The 19,521-nt window shown below is 32.1% G+C and overlaps 1 protein-coding gene across 2 annotated transcripts; it reads left to right on the forward strand.

Annotated features, from left to right (window-relative positions):
* The first annotated feature begins 1,723 nt into the window (after positions 1–1,723).
* Positions 1,724–11,711, forward strand: LOC108346208 (uncharacterized). Of its 2 annotated transcripts, none has more exons than XM_017585218.2 (13): positions 1,724–2,013; positions 2,094–2,148; positions 2,265–2,320; positions 3,147–3,247; positions 3,500–3,569; positions 4,712–4,781; positions 5,319–5,375; positions 5,490–5,557; positions 5,657–5,737; positions 6,042–6,119; positions 6,226–6,381; positions 10,279–10,431; positions 11,353–11,711. In XM_017585218.2, the coding sequence occupies exons 1-13, from the start codon at positions 1,840–1,842 to the stop codon at positions 11,428–11,430; spliced, it is 1,197 nt and encodes a 398-aa protein (XP_017440707.1). In that variant the 5' UTR covers positions 1,724–1,839; the 3' UTR covers positions 11,431–11,711. The 2 variants fall into 2 exon arrangements, with proteins under 2 accessions (XP_017440707.1, XP_017440708.1); XM_017585219.2 differs by having other exon boundaries at positions 1,883–2,013; positions 2,089–2,148; positions 11,353–11,709.
* The last annotated feature ends 7,810 nt before the right edge of the window (positions 11,712–19,521 follow it).

Genomic DNA, 19,521 nt, shown 5'->3' on the forward strand with positions numbered 1-19,521 from the left:
TAATCATAACAAATATCATAATCTCCATACATACATTTATCATATTCACAAGCATAATCCATGGTTATACAAATTAGTACCAAACAACCAAAAAGAAGAGACAAAACTAGTATATAGACTAACGTTTAGAGGTGGCGTTCCACATTAGACCTTTCGCAAAAAGGTGGCGCTTAGTGAGAGTCCAGGTGCTCAACGCCATTCTTCTTGCAAAATGTTGCGCTTAGCGACACATCTCTTCCACTCAACGTCTTGGAACTAAATTGTTCTAGACCTATAGTGTAGGGTGGTGCTCAATGATATCCTACCACCACTCAGCGCCAAAGCATTTGCAAAACTGGGTGCTCGATGGTGAAAAGGGGCATTCAATGGTCTAGATAAAAAAAAATGCTTTCAGACATGCACAACCAAGCTTGTGCTCAATACCACATCAGTACCACTTAGTGCCATACCAGCTTTCAACATACTCAGATTTATGATTTAAATGAAATGAGACCTGATGAATTACTTAAATTGGTGTTTCTTTTCTAGAGAATTGGTTCAACATAGTTTGTATACCTTAAACTTATACCAATTTGAATAATTGCTCAACTCTTTGGTTATCTGAATCACAATAACCAAACCAGAATCAAAAACTCAATTCAATTATCAAACACAACATCAATCAGATTCAACACATACCATTTTCAATAAAAATATCCAACTAACAGACACTAAAACAACTAACTTCCCTTACCTGAAAGATGACCAAATAGCTCAAAGACCCCTAAAGCACTTTTAAACGCACAAGTAGCTCAAGTTGTCCCTATGAACACCACAAACATAATCAAAGCACATAATTAAGACTACTAATCAATAGAGATTAGAAAGAGAAACACAAATATCACATGCGAGCCGAAAAAAAGCCACATGAAGAAGAATAACTAATAGACAAAAAAGAGACATAAAACTAACTTACCCTATTGAAGAAACTGATCAATTGATTTTGATAAGTTCACCACTTGAAGAAAACATACAGTCTCCGATCTTCAAAAGAATGAACAAATTGTAAAATATCTTATAGAGAAGAAAGAACTCTAAGAAAATAATTTATAGAAAAAAAAACGTGTTTTAAAATAATGAAACTTGTTTATAATAATTCTATTTATATTTTAGACTTTTAATATTAAAATAATCGAATCTCAAGTTAAACTCATTATCATTTTTAAACACGATTATTTAAAGTCTTACATTTAAACTAAAGTAAATACTTTACTATTTTATTTTGTAAAATAACTATTTATTTAAATCTAGCTATTCTTTCAAATTAAATCAATTACTTATCATAAAAAAAGGAGGTTATACATATATTTCCACTAGTAGTAATTATAACAATTAATTTTTAATTATATTTTTATTTAGTCTCTATTACTTTATTAATAAATAAATATAAGACAATTTTTTAAAGGAGAAAAGCATCATTGTTGGGAATATAATATTGAGATCTCTTAAACTATGTCCTTGCACCCGCATTGTTCTGAGTTTTCTAGCATATTCTATTCTAGTTCCGGCACATTTGAAGAACGCTTCGAATATAATATTGTGATTTTTTTTACTAATCTATTGAAGAAATTAGTTGCTGTTAGTGAACATTATTTAAGGTCAGAAAGAAGTATAGTGGAGTGAGGACCAGAGAATCCCTATCTCTTTCCAAATTTATGGACAAAACAAAACAAAAAGCAAAATGTTTCATTTTTATGTTTGCATCAAAACTACTAACTGTCTTTGAGTTAGTTATTTTTTCTTTCTTCGTTCTCCAACCAAGACCAACCACTGCAGCACCTACTTCATGCTATCATTCTCATGGCCCTTCAAGCTTTTTATGGCTCTGCATGCTGTTTCCATTCCCACCTTCTTCACACTTCTTCTTCCACCACTGCATCTCCACCATTCCTTGCTGCAAGGAGGTTCCAATCATGTCCTTCAAGAAAATCTCTCAAATTGAATTGTAGCTCAAGTGGCAATAATGATGACCAAGTATGCTTTTTGTGTTAATGGGGTTTCCCAATTTTGCCTCTTGAAACTTTGTTTCAAACTGTTTGTTAGCTCTAGTGCAGGATTATCTTCTGGACGCTCCAGTTTCTGTTGGAGATGGATTCTCTTTCAGTGGAGGTAAAAAAAAAGGGGTGGGGGTATGGATGTGTGGAAAACCGCTTAGATCACAGGCTTGTACTTTTTGTGGTTTTGAAAATTTTGTTTGAATTTTGTGGTTTGTTCTATTCTGACAGGAAAGTATTCAGAAGGACCAAGTCCAAGTGATGAATGGTTTAAGCAGGGGAAAATGGTAATTAGGAATTATTTTTCACCCTTTTCTTTTATATTTCTCAATTTCTCATAAAGCGTTCCAATAATATCTACAGCAATGTTATGCATAATGATCTCCTACCTCAAGGATCATTAGTTTGTTTCTTGAAAAAAAATGTTATCTATTCAATCCTTTAGTTATGTGAAGTCTCATGATTTCTTCACTCTTTGCTGGACTGAAAGCAATGAGTGTAATTAAACCCTAATTTAGGAATTGATTTGATTACATTTTTCTTGTTTTTGGGACTAAATTGATGAGAAAATGTTTGGAGAACCAAAGTGAAGACATAAGCTATTACACCAATTGGTGACAAAATCTTTTGAGCACCCAAGTGATTGTGTTTGTATATTTGGATGAAAATAAGGGTTTAGTCTTTTTTATTAAAATGTTGAATATTTAACTCACACTTGAGTCCAACAATCTTTCCAAGGTTCTTTCGAGAAGAAATACCGGGAAATTTGAAACATGAGTTGTGAAAAACCTCATACAAGAGACCATGACACCACCTTTAGATCAAAATCTTAAGGCATTGAATTTATGGGTCTTTTCTTCTTATATCTTGCTCTTATTGCTCAATTTCATTCAATATGAGACATTTAACTCACATTTGGCTCTAACAAAGTATATTGTCAATTACTTTCGAGAATACATTAATTGAAACATGATTACATTGATTGAGTTAACACAAGCTGATATGGAGGAAATTCTTGTTATGCTATTTCAGCTTCACTTCCTTGAGGTTGGAATGTTGTTATTTTAAAGCCACTCTTTAGGATTTACCATCAGTTTTCTGATATATTATCAGGTTAAAGCCTATTCAATTCCTGGCACCGGTGAAAAGGCAAAAGATCCAATATTTGGACTTGCTATGGGAGCTGGTTCTCAAGCTACTGGCGATCGGTTTAGGTAAACTAGATTTATCTTTACATGTCCAATGATTTCCACTTCTTGTTGCAGAACCAGGAGAATTCAGAAAAGGAAAACAAATGGGAAAACAGAGGGCTGATAAATGAAATGTAACATGAATATATATCGATAAATACATGCTAAAGACTTATTTGAATTTGTAGGACTTTGTTGCAAATAAGAATGAGAAGTTGTATCATTTTCTGGAATACTAATTGAACCATATTTTGTCAATATGATTTTACATGATAGATGGTTTTGTGTTGAAAGTGGGAGCGCTGATAATCCACCAGTGATACTAATCCATGGTTTTCCTTCACAGGTGAGCATCATTAATTACCACTAATGTAACAGAGGACCTCTAGAATTGTGTTATTATATGAAATTTCAATCCATGCTTTCTTAGTTTTAAATTATGATGATATGAGAATCAGATTAGTTTGCTTTCTTTTCTTTCTTATTTCTAAATGATAATTGTAATTAAGGCATGCTTGTGTTTTGTCCGCAAACAATAATCTGATTTGAATTCTATGAGAAATTAAATGCTTGTTCATGTATCTAGAGATGTGTGAAACAATTGTAAAGAGAAGATGCAGACATTAAAAGCTAGAGATAAATTCTTCCTGAATTTGTTTTATGCTATTAAACAGTGGTTATAATAAAAGTCTATTCATGAGAAGACAAAGCTTGATACATTAGCAAATTTTAGCATATCAGTAAACCACAGTTATGATTGAGTTAATAGCTGTTTGTGCATTATGATTGCTTCCAGAATTGGAAAATGTTTTTCTCGTCTTAGTCTTTGTATTTATCTGGTAAAAGTCACTTGCTCTTTTTGTTTGTGTGGTTTCAAAACTCAGACTATGATATGATATTTAAACTTGTGGTTGCTTCTGAGATGGATTAAAGGAGATGAACTGAACACTGTTATCTCATGATGTTGAGGTAATATTGTGACACTTTCTGCAATTTGATGCAATGGCAACAAACAGGGATGTTGTGTCACTCCTTCTTCGCTATATTGGTGTTGAAGTGCAAACCATTATTCCTTTCCATTATTTCTTTCTTGTTTTCCCAGGTTCTGAGATAAAACTTCTGCCATTAGGTATTATAAGATTTTTAGTGAGAGAGATTCATAGAGGTGGTTGTGTCTCAGGTTGGTTGTAACATCCTGAAAGCTTCATAAGTATCATCTTGAAGGTGATTGTCAGAATAATAATCTGATTCATTAGCATAGTAGTTTGGATTCATTAAAACATGTTGCAATATTGCACAGAAAATGGGGGGTTTTTTGTACTTATGTATGGACTGTGTTTTTCAATACAAGTGAATGGGTTTATATTAATTTCATATGGCTATAAATGTTAATAACCGTGTCATGAGTCATTTTATCCAAACATGTTATATATATATATATACATTGAAAAACCACATTTTTTACTGGTAAATTGATGATGCTGTCAGGCATATTCTTATCGAAAAGTTCTTCCAGTACTCTCCAAGGACTATCATGCCATAGCCTTTGACTGGCTAGGTAAGATCACAATTTCTTTTTATTGAATTTAAAATTGCTTTTACTTTTGGGTTCTTTCTGAGCTATGCTTTGTCATTGATTACTTCATGGATTTTTAATCACATACTGAATTGATTGATGCTAGAAGCATCATGACTCATGAAAGGATTTCACAAGAATTCCTTTAGTCTTGTACACTGGAACAACCTTTTAGTACTACATTGTACCTGTATAAATCTCCTCTTCATTGCAACTAATACAATCTCTTTCAGAACAAGATGTATTGAGGGCCACATTTTGTTTGGTATGTGTTCCTTATTCAATTATGTCATTATCCATGAAGAGGAGCCTTTTATTTATCTCTAAATTAAAAGACTTGTGCTTCAATCTTTGCGTAATGACTGGTCTCATTTACAAATTTTTATTCAACCAATTTATCCACTAGACGGATTCATGTTTTCCTCATTCTTTTTTAACACTTTTACCAAAATTTCCTTAGCTTATTAATTCAGCACAGCAGAATCGGAAATGATCACTCCCTTAATTATTTTCTCTCAGGATTCGGGTTTTCTGATAAGCCTCAACCCAGATATGGGTTTGACTACACTCTAGATGGTAATTTCTTTAGTTTCTTAAACAATATTAAATAGTAACTGGTGGTTTATGAAAATTCATATTTTGACAAAAAAGGTGTCTAGAATGTGTTGTTTTTTTTTTTCTGTCCTGCAGAATATGTGTCATCATTGGAGTCACTTATTGATGAACTAGCTGCTACTAAAGTCTCTCTTGTTGTCCAGGTCAGTTTACCTTAGTTGAAAAAAAGTATAACTCTTTTTGCCAAAATTAGCTGTTCTTTGACATGTGATAGGAAGTTCTTTAATCTTCTTTGCTCACAGGGATATTTTTCGCCTGTTGTAGTTAAGTATGCCAGCATTCACCAGGACAAGCTCAGCAACTTAATACTCCTTAATCCACCTGTATGTTTGTTTTAACTGTCAAATTCAATTTTTTCTTACTACAAAACTCATTCTACCATGATATCATCAATCAAAGGAGAAGTTTCCCTTATTTTAGTGTCATACTGCCTCATTTTTCTTCATATTCTAGAAACTTCACATCTTCTGCATGTAAATTCACATCATTGTTCTAGTTTTTTCTTGTGAAAGGAACTTGTTTCTTGACTTTAAAGTTTCATTCTTTTTTAATATCAGTATCTTTCTGAAGTACCTTCCTAAGTACTTCTTAACAGTTATCATCTTGAATTCCTTCTTATTCTATAAGCTAACAGCTCAACATGCCAAGCTCCCATCAACATTGTCCATATTCAGCAACTTTCTGCTAGGTGAAATATTTTCACAGGTATAAAATTTGTATAAATCTTGCTGAAGTTTTAATAAGTGTCTTTTACTTGAATTAATAGTGTGGTTGGTCCCTAAAAGTTTTACTGACATAATCTGTGAATCAGGATCCATTAAGGGCCAGTGACAAAGCTCTAACAAGCTGTGGTCCCTATAAAATGAAAGAAGAAGATGCAATGGTCTATAGACGTCCCTATCTTACATCTGGTTCCTCAGGCTTTGCACTAAATGCAATCAGCAGGAACATGTCGAAAGACCTCAAGGTGAAAATTTACATTTATTGAAGCGGTTTTACTGATTCACATGTATTTTCACTAACATATTGAAAAAATGGTCAATGAGGGTGTGTTTGAAAACTAGTTGACACCAAATTGAATGAAAAATTTCTTCTATATTACTGTGTATAGCTTTATTTTATTCCATTGACCATAATTTCTTATAGTTTTTACCGACAGTTCCCTAAATAAAGTACTAGAAAAGTATAGGTCATTGCTATAACTACTTTTTCATAGAAATAACTTTATGTATTCATCATTAGCTTTTGATTAGATCTAAATTTTGTAACCTGGTAAAAATTTGTTAACACTTAAAATTTACTCTATCACTGGCTTTTTAAAAAAAAATGTTCTTCGGTTTGGTTTTTCTCAGGAGTTCAGAATTTGAATACCCTATATATGGAAGAAATTTTTTTTGGCAGGCTCATCTTCTTGATACCCTTTACTTAACCTTGTCCAGAAATGGATCATAAACCTTCTCAAAATAAAGTTAAAAACTTTATGCTTGCGTTGTCTGATATAGCAGACCTCTGCCTCTGAATGCATACGGCAGTATTTTTCTCTCTATTGAATGGAGACATTTCTTTGTTTTTCTTAGGCAGAGGGAAGATTAGGGAGAGGTTATGTTCCCCTTTTCTATGGTCAGCATATGCCACAACTAGGGCTAACAATGAACCAAACAACTTTGATAGGTTTAGTGGCAAGGTCTATGTTAGAAGAAATAAAGGTGGCAGGTAGTTATAACCTTCTGCAGTTATTCTGTTAGAAGAAATAAAGGTAGTATGTATAATCTCCTACAGTTGTGTTGTGTAACAGGCTATTATATATAATCTATGTTAGGTTTTTGTAAGTAGTTTTTTGGAATGTTTTGTAAAGGGAAAAGTCAGGAGAGACAGGTCCTCTCGAAAGACCTTGAGTGTTGTACGTGGTTGTTCCTGTTCTTACCACATTGGTAGAACAATTCTGTTCTGTTTTCTAATAAATCATCCAAGAATCTGTCTCGGAATTCTCTAGTAATTTTGGATACCTATTAATTGGTATTCAGAGCCTCTTTCTTGGTCTTATGGAAGCAGTGTGGAGCATGGTGAATACAAGAATGGAATCCATATTAGATGTGGTGAAAAAGATGATGGAAGAATTCATGCAAGATCATGAAAGACAGGAAAATCATAATCATTAGCAATTCCAGCTTAGAAGACATGATTAGAGGGCTCACCGTGGTGGTAGAAACGATGTCTTGCAGTGCTAACAAGGGTGAAACTGTTTCAGTGATGAATACAGGCAATGGGTCACCTTGGGAGGAAGAGAAAAGTACGACACTATCTTCCTCAAAATGGAGAAAATTGGACATCCCGGTTTTTGCAGGAGAGGAGGCCTATGGTTGGATTAACAGACTAAAAGATATTTTCGATTCAAAACAGTGAGTGAGGAGGAAAGAATGCATCCTGTCATAGTTGCTTTAGAAGGGAAAGCCTTGAATTGGTTTAGTGGTGGGAAACCTGCAATCCAAATCCTACGTGGGAGGCATTCGAGGTGGCTGTTGTCCCCAAGTTTCAACCAATGATGCTTCAAAACCCCTTTGAAATTCTGATTGGCTTGAGACAAACAGGTTTAGTGGAAGATTATATTGAGCAATTTGAATAATACGCTAGGTTCTTGAAGGGGATTCAGAAGGATTATTTGATTGGCATCTTCTTGAATGGGTTGAAGGAGGATATCAAGGCTAAGGTATATGAACCTAGAAATCTTGTTGAGTTAATGATGAAGGCTCAAAGGGTGGAAGAAAAGGTTAAAGTAACATCAAAAGGAGGGTCTCCCACTATGCAGCTCAACAGTAATGCCTACAAACCATTTTCTGTGACTCTTAAGTTATTCAAAAGAAGGGGGAAATTCAATGGGTGTTATCAATTCCAACAAAGGGAGAGGGGAGAATAGTGACTCTTCGAGTACCTTGAGTAGTGTTTCTGCAGTGTACTAGCAAAGGAGGGGTGCCTTTTCGAAAATTGTCACAAGAAGAATTGCAAGATAAAATCAAGAAGGATTATGTTTCGAGTGTGATGAGAAGTTTGGCCCTAATCATGTTTGTAGAAATAAACAACTGCACATGCTGCTTATGTCTGAGGAGGAAGCATCTGGAATATGTGACTTACAGAACAACAATCATAATCAAGAGGAAGTGGAAGAAGCAGGACTGGTTTTGCAATTATCCCAATGTACCATGGCTGGGCTTACTACCAAGAAGTCATGGAAACATTGGGGGACAATTGGAAACAAGCACATGGTGGTTTTGTTGGACTGTGGAGCCTCATACAATTTTATTTCACAAGACTTGATGCTAGGTGTGGGCTACAACAGGAGGTAACTCTTCCATATGTGGTAGAGGTGGGGGATGGACACAAGGTGCATTGTCAAGGGTTTATTCTTGAATTACAAGGCCTAAAAATTCAACAGGAATTTTTTGTTTTCACTTTGGGGTGCTGATATTATGTTGGGGTTGGAATGGTTAGCATCTCTTGGGGAGGTAAGGGCTGACTTTGGAAATTTAAGGCTGGCAATTGGTACGGGGGAAAAGGAGCACATCCTTGTAGGTGATCCCACACTGTACAAATCAGAATCTTCCTTGAAAACGTTGTTGAATGATTTTAAGTAAGAAGGATCATGTTTTTGTGATTAAATGGGGCCAAGAGAAGGAAGCAGCAACTACCACTAGTAAGGAGTTCCCTGCATTTCACCTTGAGGACAAGGTGAAACTTCATGGAGGGGGTATTGATAGGTTTAGTGGCAAGGTCTATGTTAGAAGAAATAAAGGTAGCAGCTAGTTATAACCTCCTGCAGTTGTGCTGTATAACATACTATTATATATAGTCTATGTTTGGTTTTTGTAAGGAGTTTTTTGGAGTGTTGTGTAAAGGGAAAAGTCAGGATTTGAAAGACCTTGAGTGTTGTACTTGTTCCTGTCCTTACCACATTGGTAGAACAATTATGTTCTGTTTTCTAATAAATCATCCAAGAATCTGTCTTGGTTTTCTCTAGTAATTCTGGATTCCTATCAAACTCAAACAAGTTTGAAACTCAATTCCATGATTACCTCATAAATTCATGAACCAAATGAGCTAAACGTGAGTTAAAAATTAAGCTCCTGGTGAGGTAAACTTGATCTATGGAAAGGTTTATGAACTAGCTCTTTGTATATATTAGTACATTTTATATTATTACCCTTGATAACTGATTTCATGTCAATTTATTAATTAAAAGAATAAATGATGAACAACTTTGAGTGAGTCATTCACAAGCTTAAATTGAATCAAGTTGAACCAAGCTTGACTCATTTCTAACAACAGGTCTCGATTTTTCACATTGAGTTCAAAGCCTCACCACTAGCCTCTTAGGAATCCGAGTATGAGAAGTGTGTTGAGATAAATGGGTGGACAAGTAAGTCCTAGTAGAAACCCATGGCAAAACCCAACTCACTCGAAAAAGAAATTGTTAAAAATCTAAGTATGAGTTAAAAGTCTCACATTAAGTAGATATAATAAAGTTGAGTAACGTATGATATAAGAAACGAAAAATCTATAAACATTGAACATTAAGATTTTATGTTTGAATTTCAACACATCCTCATTGTGTTTATTGTGATAATTAATACTTAAGATGATTTATCAATGAATAACCAGCCAAATGAATTGGATTCAAACCTTTGTGTCTGGCAGAGATTTTACATTAGTTTTTTTGTCCAAAATACTTTCCCAAGCTTTTCTAGTGCCTTAGTAACTCGAAAGTTGCAAGTTACATACTTAGTGTAGAGAATATAAATATAAAATAATGTTTTGCTTTTCTGCTATTTAGTAAGATTGTGGTGTTTGCTTGATTCACTTTTTCCTTTAGAGATATGTGGAGGATATGAATAGAATATTGAAGGACAAAAATTGGGAAGTTCGAACCACAATATGTTGGGGCCAAAGAGACCGTTGGTTGACCTTTGATGGAGTGGAGGATTTCAGCAAGGATTCCAACCACAAACTCATTGAAGTTCCTACGGTAAATACTTTATTCATTTGCACATATCTGACATTGTCTAGTTTTTGTTTTTCATTTGTTGCCACTGGATGACATTTTTTTCCATGATTACTTGTACTGAGCTACTCGTTGTGAGCATATATTTGTAACATTTTTGCCTGATAACAAATTATTTTGTTTAAAAAACAAGGAGCATCCATTCATAAATGTTTGTAAAATCATACTTCTAGAGCATCCATAGTAGTGGGAAATGATTATTGTGGATTCTTGTATTCTCTTCATATTCAAAATTATTTAATCCCCCATCATAAAGATCTCCATATGATATAGTGATATTTTACTTCAGCAAGTGAACAATTTAATTTCAGTTTTAGCTTGACTGTAATCTTTGCATGAAAAATATTAGTGAGTTGTATTGAAGTTTGTGCTGATGTATACATTCTGTGTTGTCCATTTAGCATGAATTGGAAGAAAATGAAGGATGTCTTAGAGTTCAGACTTTGAGACATCCAATGAGGTGAACAAAGTTTCGAATTTTATAATCCAAAAATCATAATTTTCTCCTTCTAATAAAGGAACTTGGACATTACCATAGATTGTGCTGTTGGTTGTAGGAGTGTTGTTTGTGACCATCATTCCTCGCTTTGATTTGTTGTTTGCTGCAAACTCATTGGGATGCTATGGTTCCCTTTCTTACCGACATAAAATCACTTTGTCGGTAATTAGGTAGATTCATTGTCTGATATATGCTTGAGGCAACTTCATGGCATCAACATGTAGGAAACAGAACATAGTTACTAGGTGCAGTACAAAGGAAGTAAATATGAAAATTATTTGAGTATTAACTAGTGAGTTTTTTTAATATATAGACTTTCTTTACTGACAAATCGTATGTCTATTTTCAAAGGAAAAAGGTAGAATTAACTTCTTTGCACTTTGTAGGCTGGTCATCATGTGCAGGAAGATTGTGGTGAAGAAGTTGGACAACTTATTTGCAGGATTATAAGCAGAAGAACCTAGATACGAGGATATTTTCTCTTTGTTCCAACATGCTCAAAGTTTTTGTTACATTTTTCCTTATCTTTTTTCTTGTTCTATGTCATTTTGATAAACCTTGGTTTATTGCCGATCTTGCTTTGCAGAGAGAGGCATTTTAAAAGGTAAAATAAAATAATATATAAGTGGTGTATATCTCCTTCAAAGCACTATCTCTTGTCTAAATTTCATATGAAAAAAAATTTCATATGAAAAGAATACTTCAGGAATAAGAAGTTATTGCTTAAAAAGTACAGTGAAAACTAAAGCTTTCATACATAGAATCATAGTAATTTGTTGTCTCTATACAGCTTTAAAGCCATGTTTTTTAAAGTAAACCATGAAAAACTTCACCAGAAGAAAATACACCACATAATGTAGCATTATGTAAGTGCTTTTGGTATTATTTTTTCTGCTCAAAGTAAGAGTTTTTATCTTCATATTCCATATAATATTTTACTGGTATGATGTTAAATGATAACATATATCAATATATAATGTGGCAATCAACATGTTACTTGACACATCTGCTATGTAACTTGCTTATACTTTTGGTTTACATATTGGGAAATACATTAGGCATCACATCATTATCTAATCTGCAATTATAAAACATATTAAATATTTAAAAAAGGATTATGATTGGATTAAAATAACGTGTTAGCTCTTTAATAAATATACCAAATTATACAAATAGTAAATTTAACTTAATTTTCTTATTAAGTCAAAATTATCTTATGTAAATTGATATTTATATGTTGGTTAGTTTGGATTTATTATTTTGATTTAGAACCAACATTAATCTAGATGAAAAAAGAAAAATATAAATTTTCTATGTTGATTAAATAATTGATATAGAAAATGATAAGTACTTGTTGATATAATTTTGATGATATATTTTTTATAGAAGGATTGGATAGTTTTCTAAGATGTATTTTTCGTCATTCATATATCAAGTAATCAACATAAAAAATGTTAGACAACAACATAATAATTGATACTTTATATGTCATTGATAGTTTTAGCATAAAAAAAAGTTTTTTTTATAAATATTTTGTTTATTTTTTTTTACTCCTTCTCTTCTTGTATAATATACATAAAGGATGATGAGGTCATCCCAGTCTAGCTTGAAGGTCAAGCTCATCTCGACCAAGTTTGTTGATACCACGTTAGATTTGTGATAACGTGATAAATAGTTAGTAATTATCACTTATGACAATTACTACGAATCATTATTAAAATTTATTAAAGAATCTATTCCCTAATACGGATATAGTATAATTAATACAAGATATATAAAGGTGATTCATATATTTTGAATAATTTATTATAAGTTGTCACATATTTCATTATCATTAATTTAAGGAAAATGTTTATTTGACAACATATTTTTACCAACTATTTGACAACACCACGTGTTGTGTTATAATTAGTTGTATTTTTTAAATGGAACCGCTTGTCTAGGAGGGCGTTTTTGGAAAGAAAGATTATTCAGAAAACCTTTTTGGCGGTTTGAGTCTTCTTCTTTCAAAGTTTTCGACTTTTCCGAACTCGCTCTCCGCCACTCTTGAGAATCTTCGCCATTCTTGAGAAATACCCGTATTGCCTCTGACCCTATTTTCGACTTGTTCTACCTTGGTTTTGTCTTTTCGCATTGGGTGAGTTCTCTCATTTCCCCCTATTTGGAGGTTCGTCGGTGGTATATTAATCGCTATTTCTAGCAACGTTTTGTTATTTCGCACAGACCGGCAAGGTGGAAGTTGGTTTTCCGCACACACCGGCGAGGTAGAGGTTTGTTTTCCGAACACACCGGCGAGGTGGAGGTTGGTTTTTCACACACACCGTTACACTTAATACTTGATGCATTTCTCCATTTATAGGTTAGTTTTGTATGTTGTTCAAATTTGGGTTTAGTGTGTAATAACAGGATATAGTACTTTAGTAATAAACTTTGATTTTTTTTGGAGATTAAAATTAAAATTATTGGTTTTGTCGTTGGTTGGTTGTTGGTGTAGGTAATTTTTTGATTTAAGTCTTGACTTGAGTGGAAACCGAAATGGAACCATGTAATAGCAATGTAAGTACAGTTTCTGTATTTGTGTTGTGGTTGTTCTTTTGGAACACTGATTGTAATGTTTGAAATTTGGACTGTTTATAGTGGCGCATGCGAGCATGGATGGATACATCGTACATTGTCCATATGAATTCGTTACAACGAACCAGACATCAAACGCGCATTGGAAAGACTCAATTTAGGTGGTGTTTAGACATTGTTAAACCTCTAGAGGTCAGTTTAAAATTGATAAAGGCGATGATTTATAGATGGGTTGGGCACCATCAATCATTTAGAGTTAGCCAACATCTACTGTCATTCACTACGGTTGATGTTGTGATGACTTTAGGTTTAGGAGTAGGCGGTTTTGAGGTTCCGTGCGATGATTCAGTAGTTGGTAAAGTAGGTGAGATGTTGAATCCAAAAACAACCACTTTGAAAGACCTCATGAATATGTTTGATGAGGTCGTACTTAATGATGCTATTGAGGTAGATGTGATTTGTCGTTTGTATATATTACTTTTTTTGGTGGTATTTTATTTTCCTAGGAAGTCAAGGTTTGTTTCTAACATGCCTTGTTTAGTATTAGATGATTTAGGTAGGTTGCCTCAATATGATTGGGGTAGTGTTGTACATAAATATCTTGTACATAGTCTAAATAGATGTAGTAAGAAAATACTGTCTGGAGCGATTGCTAACTCCTTGAGTATTAATGGCAATGTTGTTGTGTTACAGATAATATGATGTATTGTTTGTTTTTGTTGTATTCGTTAAAGTGATTGTCATAATTTAATACTGAAGTTCTATTTGTCACATTGTAGCTTTGGGCATTTGAACGCCTTTCTTTGCATCGGCATTCATCTCATAATTGACTGATGCCTTCACAATCGACTCACTGATTTCTTTGCTTGATGCACCATAATCATCAAGCATCTGAAATTTATCCCCAATTAGCATTGAACAAAATAATTCACTCCAAACAAATTTAATATGGATAATGAACTACATACAACACTCGTGTCCATAACACGTTGGATGAACTTGTCTCCCACATTTATATTCATCCAATGCAAAAGTCTTGGGTATTTCTCTACACAAATATTTGATGGGATGAAACGATCACAAAACCAAACCTGAAATACATCACACAAGATATATTTAGTCATCGCAATTGATTACCAACAAACAATCAATGTACAACATTTACCTGCAACACGTAAACACAACCATCCATATAGACACTGCTGGCACCTTCTCCTTTCTTCCACGCTATACAAGCTTTGGATAAACCACTAACTAGATATTGGTACACTATACAAGCCCAACAATAAATACCCAATTCACTTAATCTATCAACAATTTCAAACAAAATAGGGAATATTGTTCTGCTACGATTAGGAACCAAGAATTCAGAAATTCCAACCAAAATGTACAAGCTACAAAAATGTGTTGAAGGCAACTTCTTGTGTTTTTTCAAAAGAAAATCATATATCAACTGCGAATCTTGCTTTCCATTACCAAAGTACTTACGACAATGATTCTTTGTAAGTTGTTTTTCATTTAATTTAATATTTTGGCCAACTAAACTCAACCCTAAGCTCAAACAAACATCTATGGCCTTCAATTCCACTACTCTTTCACCAAAACGAAAACAATCACTCTCATCAACCCATCTAATCAATAATTCGTTCAGAACATTCCTACTAATTTTAACATTTTCTTTGAGTTCTAAAAACCATCTAAATGGCATATTTGAAATGATTGACTTGTGCTCCACACTCAATACTTCATTCAAAGTACTAACAAACTTGCTTTTCATTGAATGACGAACAAAAAATTGCAGACAAATAAATATACTTCTTGTTACGAAAAAACAAAAAAAAATTTACCATCAAATGCCAAAAGCAATAACCAATTCCAAAATAAGAATACCGGAACGCATTCAAGTTCTTACCTTGTTCGAAGAACCAATGTTAACGGAGGAATCCATTGCACACAAAGCACAGATCTTGATTCCTCAACGTAGATCGAGGATAACCCTAAAATGGAGAGAACAAGGGCACACTTTGAAATCACTAACGAGGGATGTTGAAGAACGTCCACGAAGATATGCACAAAGATGAGAGAGGAGTAAAAATGAAAACCCTCAAATAAAGACAGTGCTTCACGTACAAGGGTACTTTCGGAATAAACACATTATAAAGCATCAAACCTTTTTCTAATCTTTTTCCTTTTAAAAAATTTTATTGAAATTGAACCAATAGAACGCTGACACCTGTCGTTGTCAAAACGTTGTCAACAAATCGTTGTCAACATATCGCGGTCCATAATTTAATTATTGGAATACCCATAGGTTCCTACTCTCCAAACGATTCAAAATGGGACCGGTGTACTTAAAAGAGATGGTATCAACATCGAATATAGCAAATCAAAATGTGGCGTTAAAAGAGATGCATAAGGAAATGTAGAGACATTTGGTGGAGATAAGGTGTAAAAATGAACAAGAGATTAACTCTTTGGGGTAGGAGAATCAGAGAATGAGGAGACAAATGGAAGAATCATCCCACCATGCCGATTACTCACGAATGAAGGCAATGAGGGAGGAAGAGGAAGAGGAAGGCATGTCAATAAGGGAAGGATCTTGGTGCATACTATAATAGTCAAGTCTCCACAAGAGCGGTGTTAAACCATAGGTCGTACTAGAATTTAGCAAACAATTCTTGATATTTCCATTAATCTAATAATGGTAACTAAGGTATCTTATTCAAAGAAATGGTGCATATTAAGTTTAGTGAGTATAGTTTATCCTTGCTAAACTGAAAATATATTGTTAAGACAAGATCATCTAGAGACTAGACTGACTAGCAACTCAGTTTTTGAAGTTTAACAAAAAACATTAAACAAAATATTGTTTTAAATGAAAGATTGTTTTTAAAGAAATAACATCTAAAGAAAGGTATTTTGGAACAAATTTTATAAATGAAATCAAGCTTACAATAACATTTTCTAAATTATAATGTTTGATGAACAAAGTTTTATAAACATCGTCTAAAGAAAAAAAGTGTATTTATTAAAGAATAATCTAATAGACGATATATGTAACAAATAACATTTTACAAACAACATCTAAACACCTAAATGAACATCTTACAAACAAACATTTTATGAACAAAAATGTGTATCTCAATGATTAACACTGAAGCTTAAAATATGTTTCATTCAAAATAGTGATAATTCAAGCAAGCCTATGTATCATCTAACAAAAGATCACTAAACACTACATTTCTCAAATAGCTTTAGAATATAAAGCATTTAATTTTTACACCATCTGATGATCATATATGTTGAATGTTTTAACTAAATGATACTTTTATTGATGAATTGACAAATGATAAAATGTTTCGAACATACAATAAATATATATATATATATATATATATATATATATATATATATATATATATATATATATATATATATATATATATATTCTAACACTTGTCAAGAAAAATATTGATTATAATCATTCTTCTATTAGTAGCTTGCATGCTTCCTCTTTCAGCGGAAGCCATGGATCCTCTCCACAAGTTCAACCAAAGTGCATTGCATATTGGATTTCATATTCATTTTAGTTATCATCGTACTCATCAGTTCAACTTATGGATGAAGTTAAAGATTTGGACTGAAGTTGATTACATCATGAATGAAGTTGAAGACTTGGGCTAAATAGAACATTTTAAATAGTTTCAAAATGATAATAAGTTTTTTTTTTCAACTTTATGTATTTTCCTTTTCTATATTCACATGGTAATTATTAATGTACTTTATCTTAAATCATTAATAAAACTAATTTTGCTTAACTTTTTTTGTATATTTTACAAATTTATATATTTTATTTCCTTTTTATTATAAAAATAAATTAAATTAAATTAAAAATTATAAACGTAGGTGGTAATTATAAATAACAAAACTTTCAAATCTTCACAAAATAAAAATCATTAATAAAAGATATTAAAATCCTTCACAAAACAACAAAACAATCTCTGCAATATAAATTCGATACTAGAAATTATAAAAAAATCTTCACAAATCAATTGCGGCGAGTCTCACAATAGAAATTTTGAAAAAACGATCACAAATTGATTTGTGAAATATAAAAACCTTTCTAAATTAAAAAAAAATCCACTAAATAACAGTTTTTTTAGAGATTTAAAACACTATTATTTATCAGTTTAAGATTATATATATATATATATATATATATTTATATATATATATATATATATATATTTATATATATATATATATATATATATATTTATATATATATATATATATTTATATATATATATATATATATATATATATATATATATATATATATATATATATATATATATATATATATATATATATATATTTATATATATATTTAGCTAACGCGCGTATGTTATATCATATATTCTAAGTTTTAAGGATAAGTCAAAATTAAAAAAAAGAAACCCCAAACCCTCATCTTCCTCATTCCTCTCAACCTTTTCTCTTTCATTTTTCTCACTCCAACATTTTCTCTATCATCCTATAGTAGCCCCAACTGAAAAAAAATCAGAAACATTAGCGGTTAAACAATCTTACAAAAAATGATTTTATAATGAGTTTTCATTTTATAATTTTTGTCTTATCTTATTTTATCCAATTTTCACAAGCATAAAGGAATTGGTAATTGACCTCGAAAAAATTAGAAATACTCGCGGTTAAACAATTTCTTACAAAAAATGATTTTATAATGAGTTTTCATTTTATAATTTTTGTCTTATCTAATTTTATCTAATTTTCACAAGCATAATGACATCAAAGAAATTGGTAATTGGCTTGGAAAAAATCAGAAACATTCGTTATTAAACAATTTCTTACAAATGATTTTATAATGAGTTTTCATTTTATAATTTTTGTCCTATATAATTTTATCTAATTTTCACAAGCATAATGACATCCGAAAGAATTGATAATTGGCTTGGATAATTTTTGTAGAGATGATGATTCAACATATGCAGATGATGAAATTAGAGAGGTTAGTGAAGATGGTGAAATTGAAGAGATCTTGAATGAACCTTTTCCTAAAGGTGAATATGTCAATTACTCAACTCTTTACAAAGTCAAATTGTTTAAGGGTAAGTGTTTCTGATTTTTTCAATTGGGAGATGACAGAGAAAATGTTGGAGTGAGAGAGATGAAAGAGGAAGAATTGAGAGGAACGAGAAAGGTGACTAAGGATGTGAGGGTTTCTTTTTTTTTTTTAGTTTTGAGGATGAAAATTATTAAAATACCCATAACCTTAAAACATAGACTCCATGGTATATAAGGGTATTTTTGTCTATTAAAACCCGATACATATGGTTAAAATTTACCAACTGAAAAACAGACGTACGCATATATATATATATATATATATATATATATATATATATATATATATATATATATATAAATAAAAGTAGACGTAAATCTTAACGATCGTGATGAAGTTGAATTAGACTTACATTTATTTTTTTAATTCGTTGTAAAATGTTATGTTAATAGTTCTTCTAAAACCATTTGTAAACTTACATTCAAATTTCAAGCATATGATGCTGCATATAATTATTGTGCCTATATATCTGGACATACAAGGGTAAGAAAGAAATAATTCATGACCATAAGCAAGAACAGTTTGGGTTCGTAGATGTAGCTAATCCATGGACGTTCTTCCCAGAACAATAAACTTTCTTTCCTCCTTCAGAAGAGACAATATTAATTTGATCCAATGTAATGTTGAAACAACCTTGTGGACCACAATTTAAGGTAATAGCTTTATCATATGCACATGTTCCACTAAAATTACGAAATGTGATTCCACTCACTTCGACTCTTCCTATAACATCCCAAAAATACAGTCTAAAACTATATAATAGAATAATCACATTGCGTAATAATTCAGATCAGTCTTACACTAATAAGAGCCAAACGTAAGTTTATGGCCGAAC

This window comes from Vigna angularis, chromosome 9 (assembly GCF_016808095.1).
Source record: "Vigna angularis cultivar LongXiaoDou No.4 chromosome 9, ASM1680809v1, whole genome shotgun sequence".
Classification (NCBI taxonomy): Eukaryota; Viridiplantae; Streptophyta; class Magnoliopsida; order Fabales; family Fabaceae; genus Vigna; species Vigna angularis.

Bases quoted from the DNA above. Each gene is read 5' to 3' on its own strand.
- LOC108346208 (XM_017585218.2), top strand. From the start codon at position 1,840: ATGGCCCTTCAAGCTTTTTATGGCTCTGCATGCTGTTTCCATTCCCAC. The intron at 5,558-5,656 runs GTCAGTTTACCT...CTTTGCTCACAG, and splicing joins AAGTCTCTCTTGTTGTCCAG to GGATATTTTTCGCCTGTTGT. The intron at 5,738-6,041 runs GTATGTTTGTTT...TTATTCTATAAG, and splicing joins TAATACTCCTTAATCCACCT to CTAACAGCTCAACATGCCAA.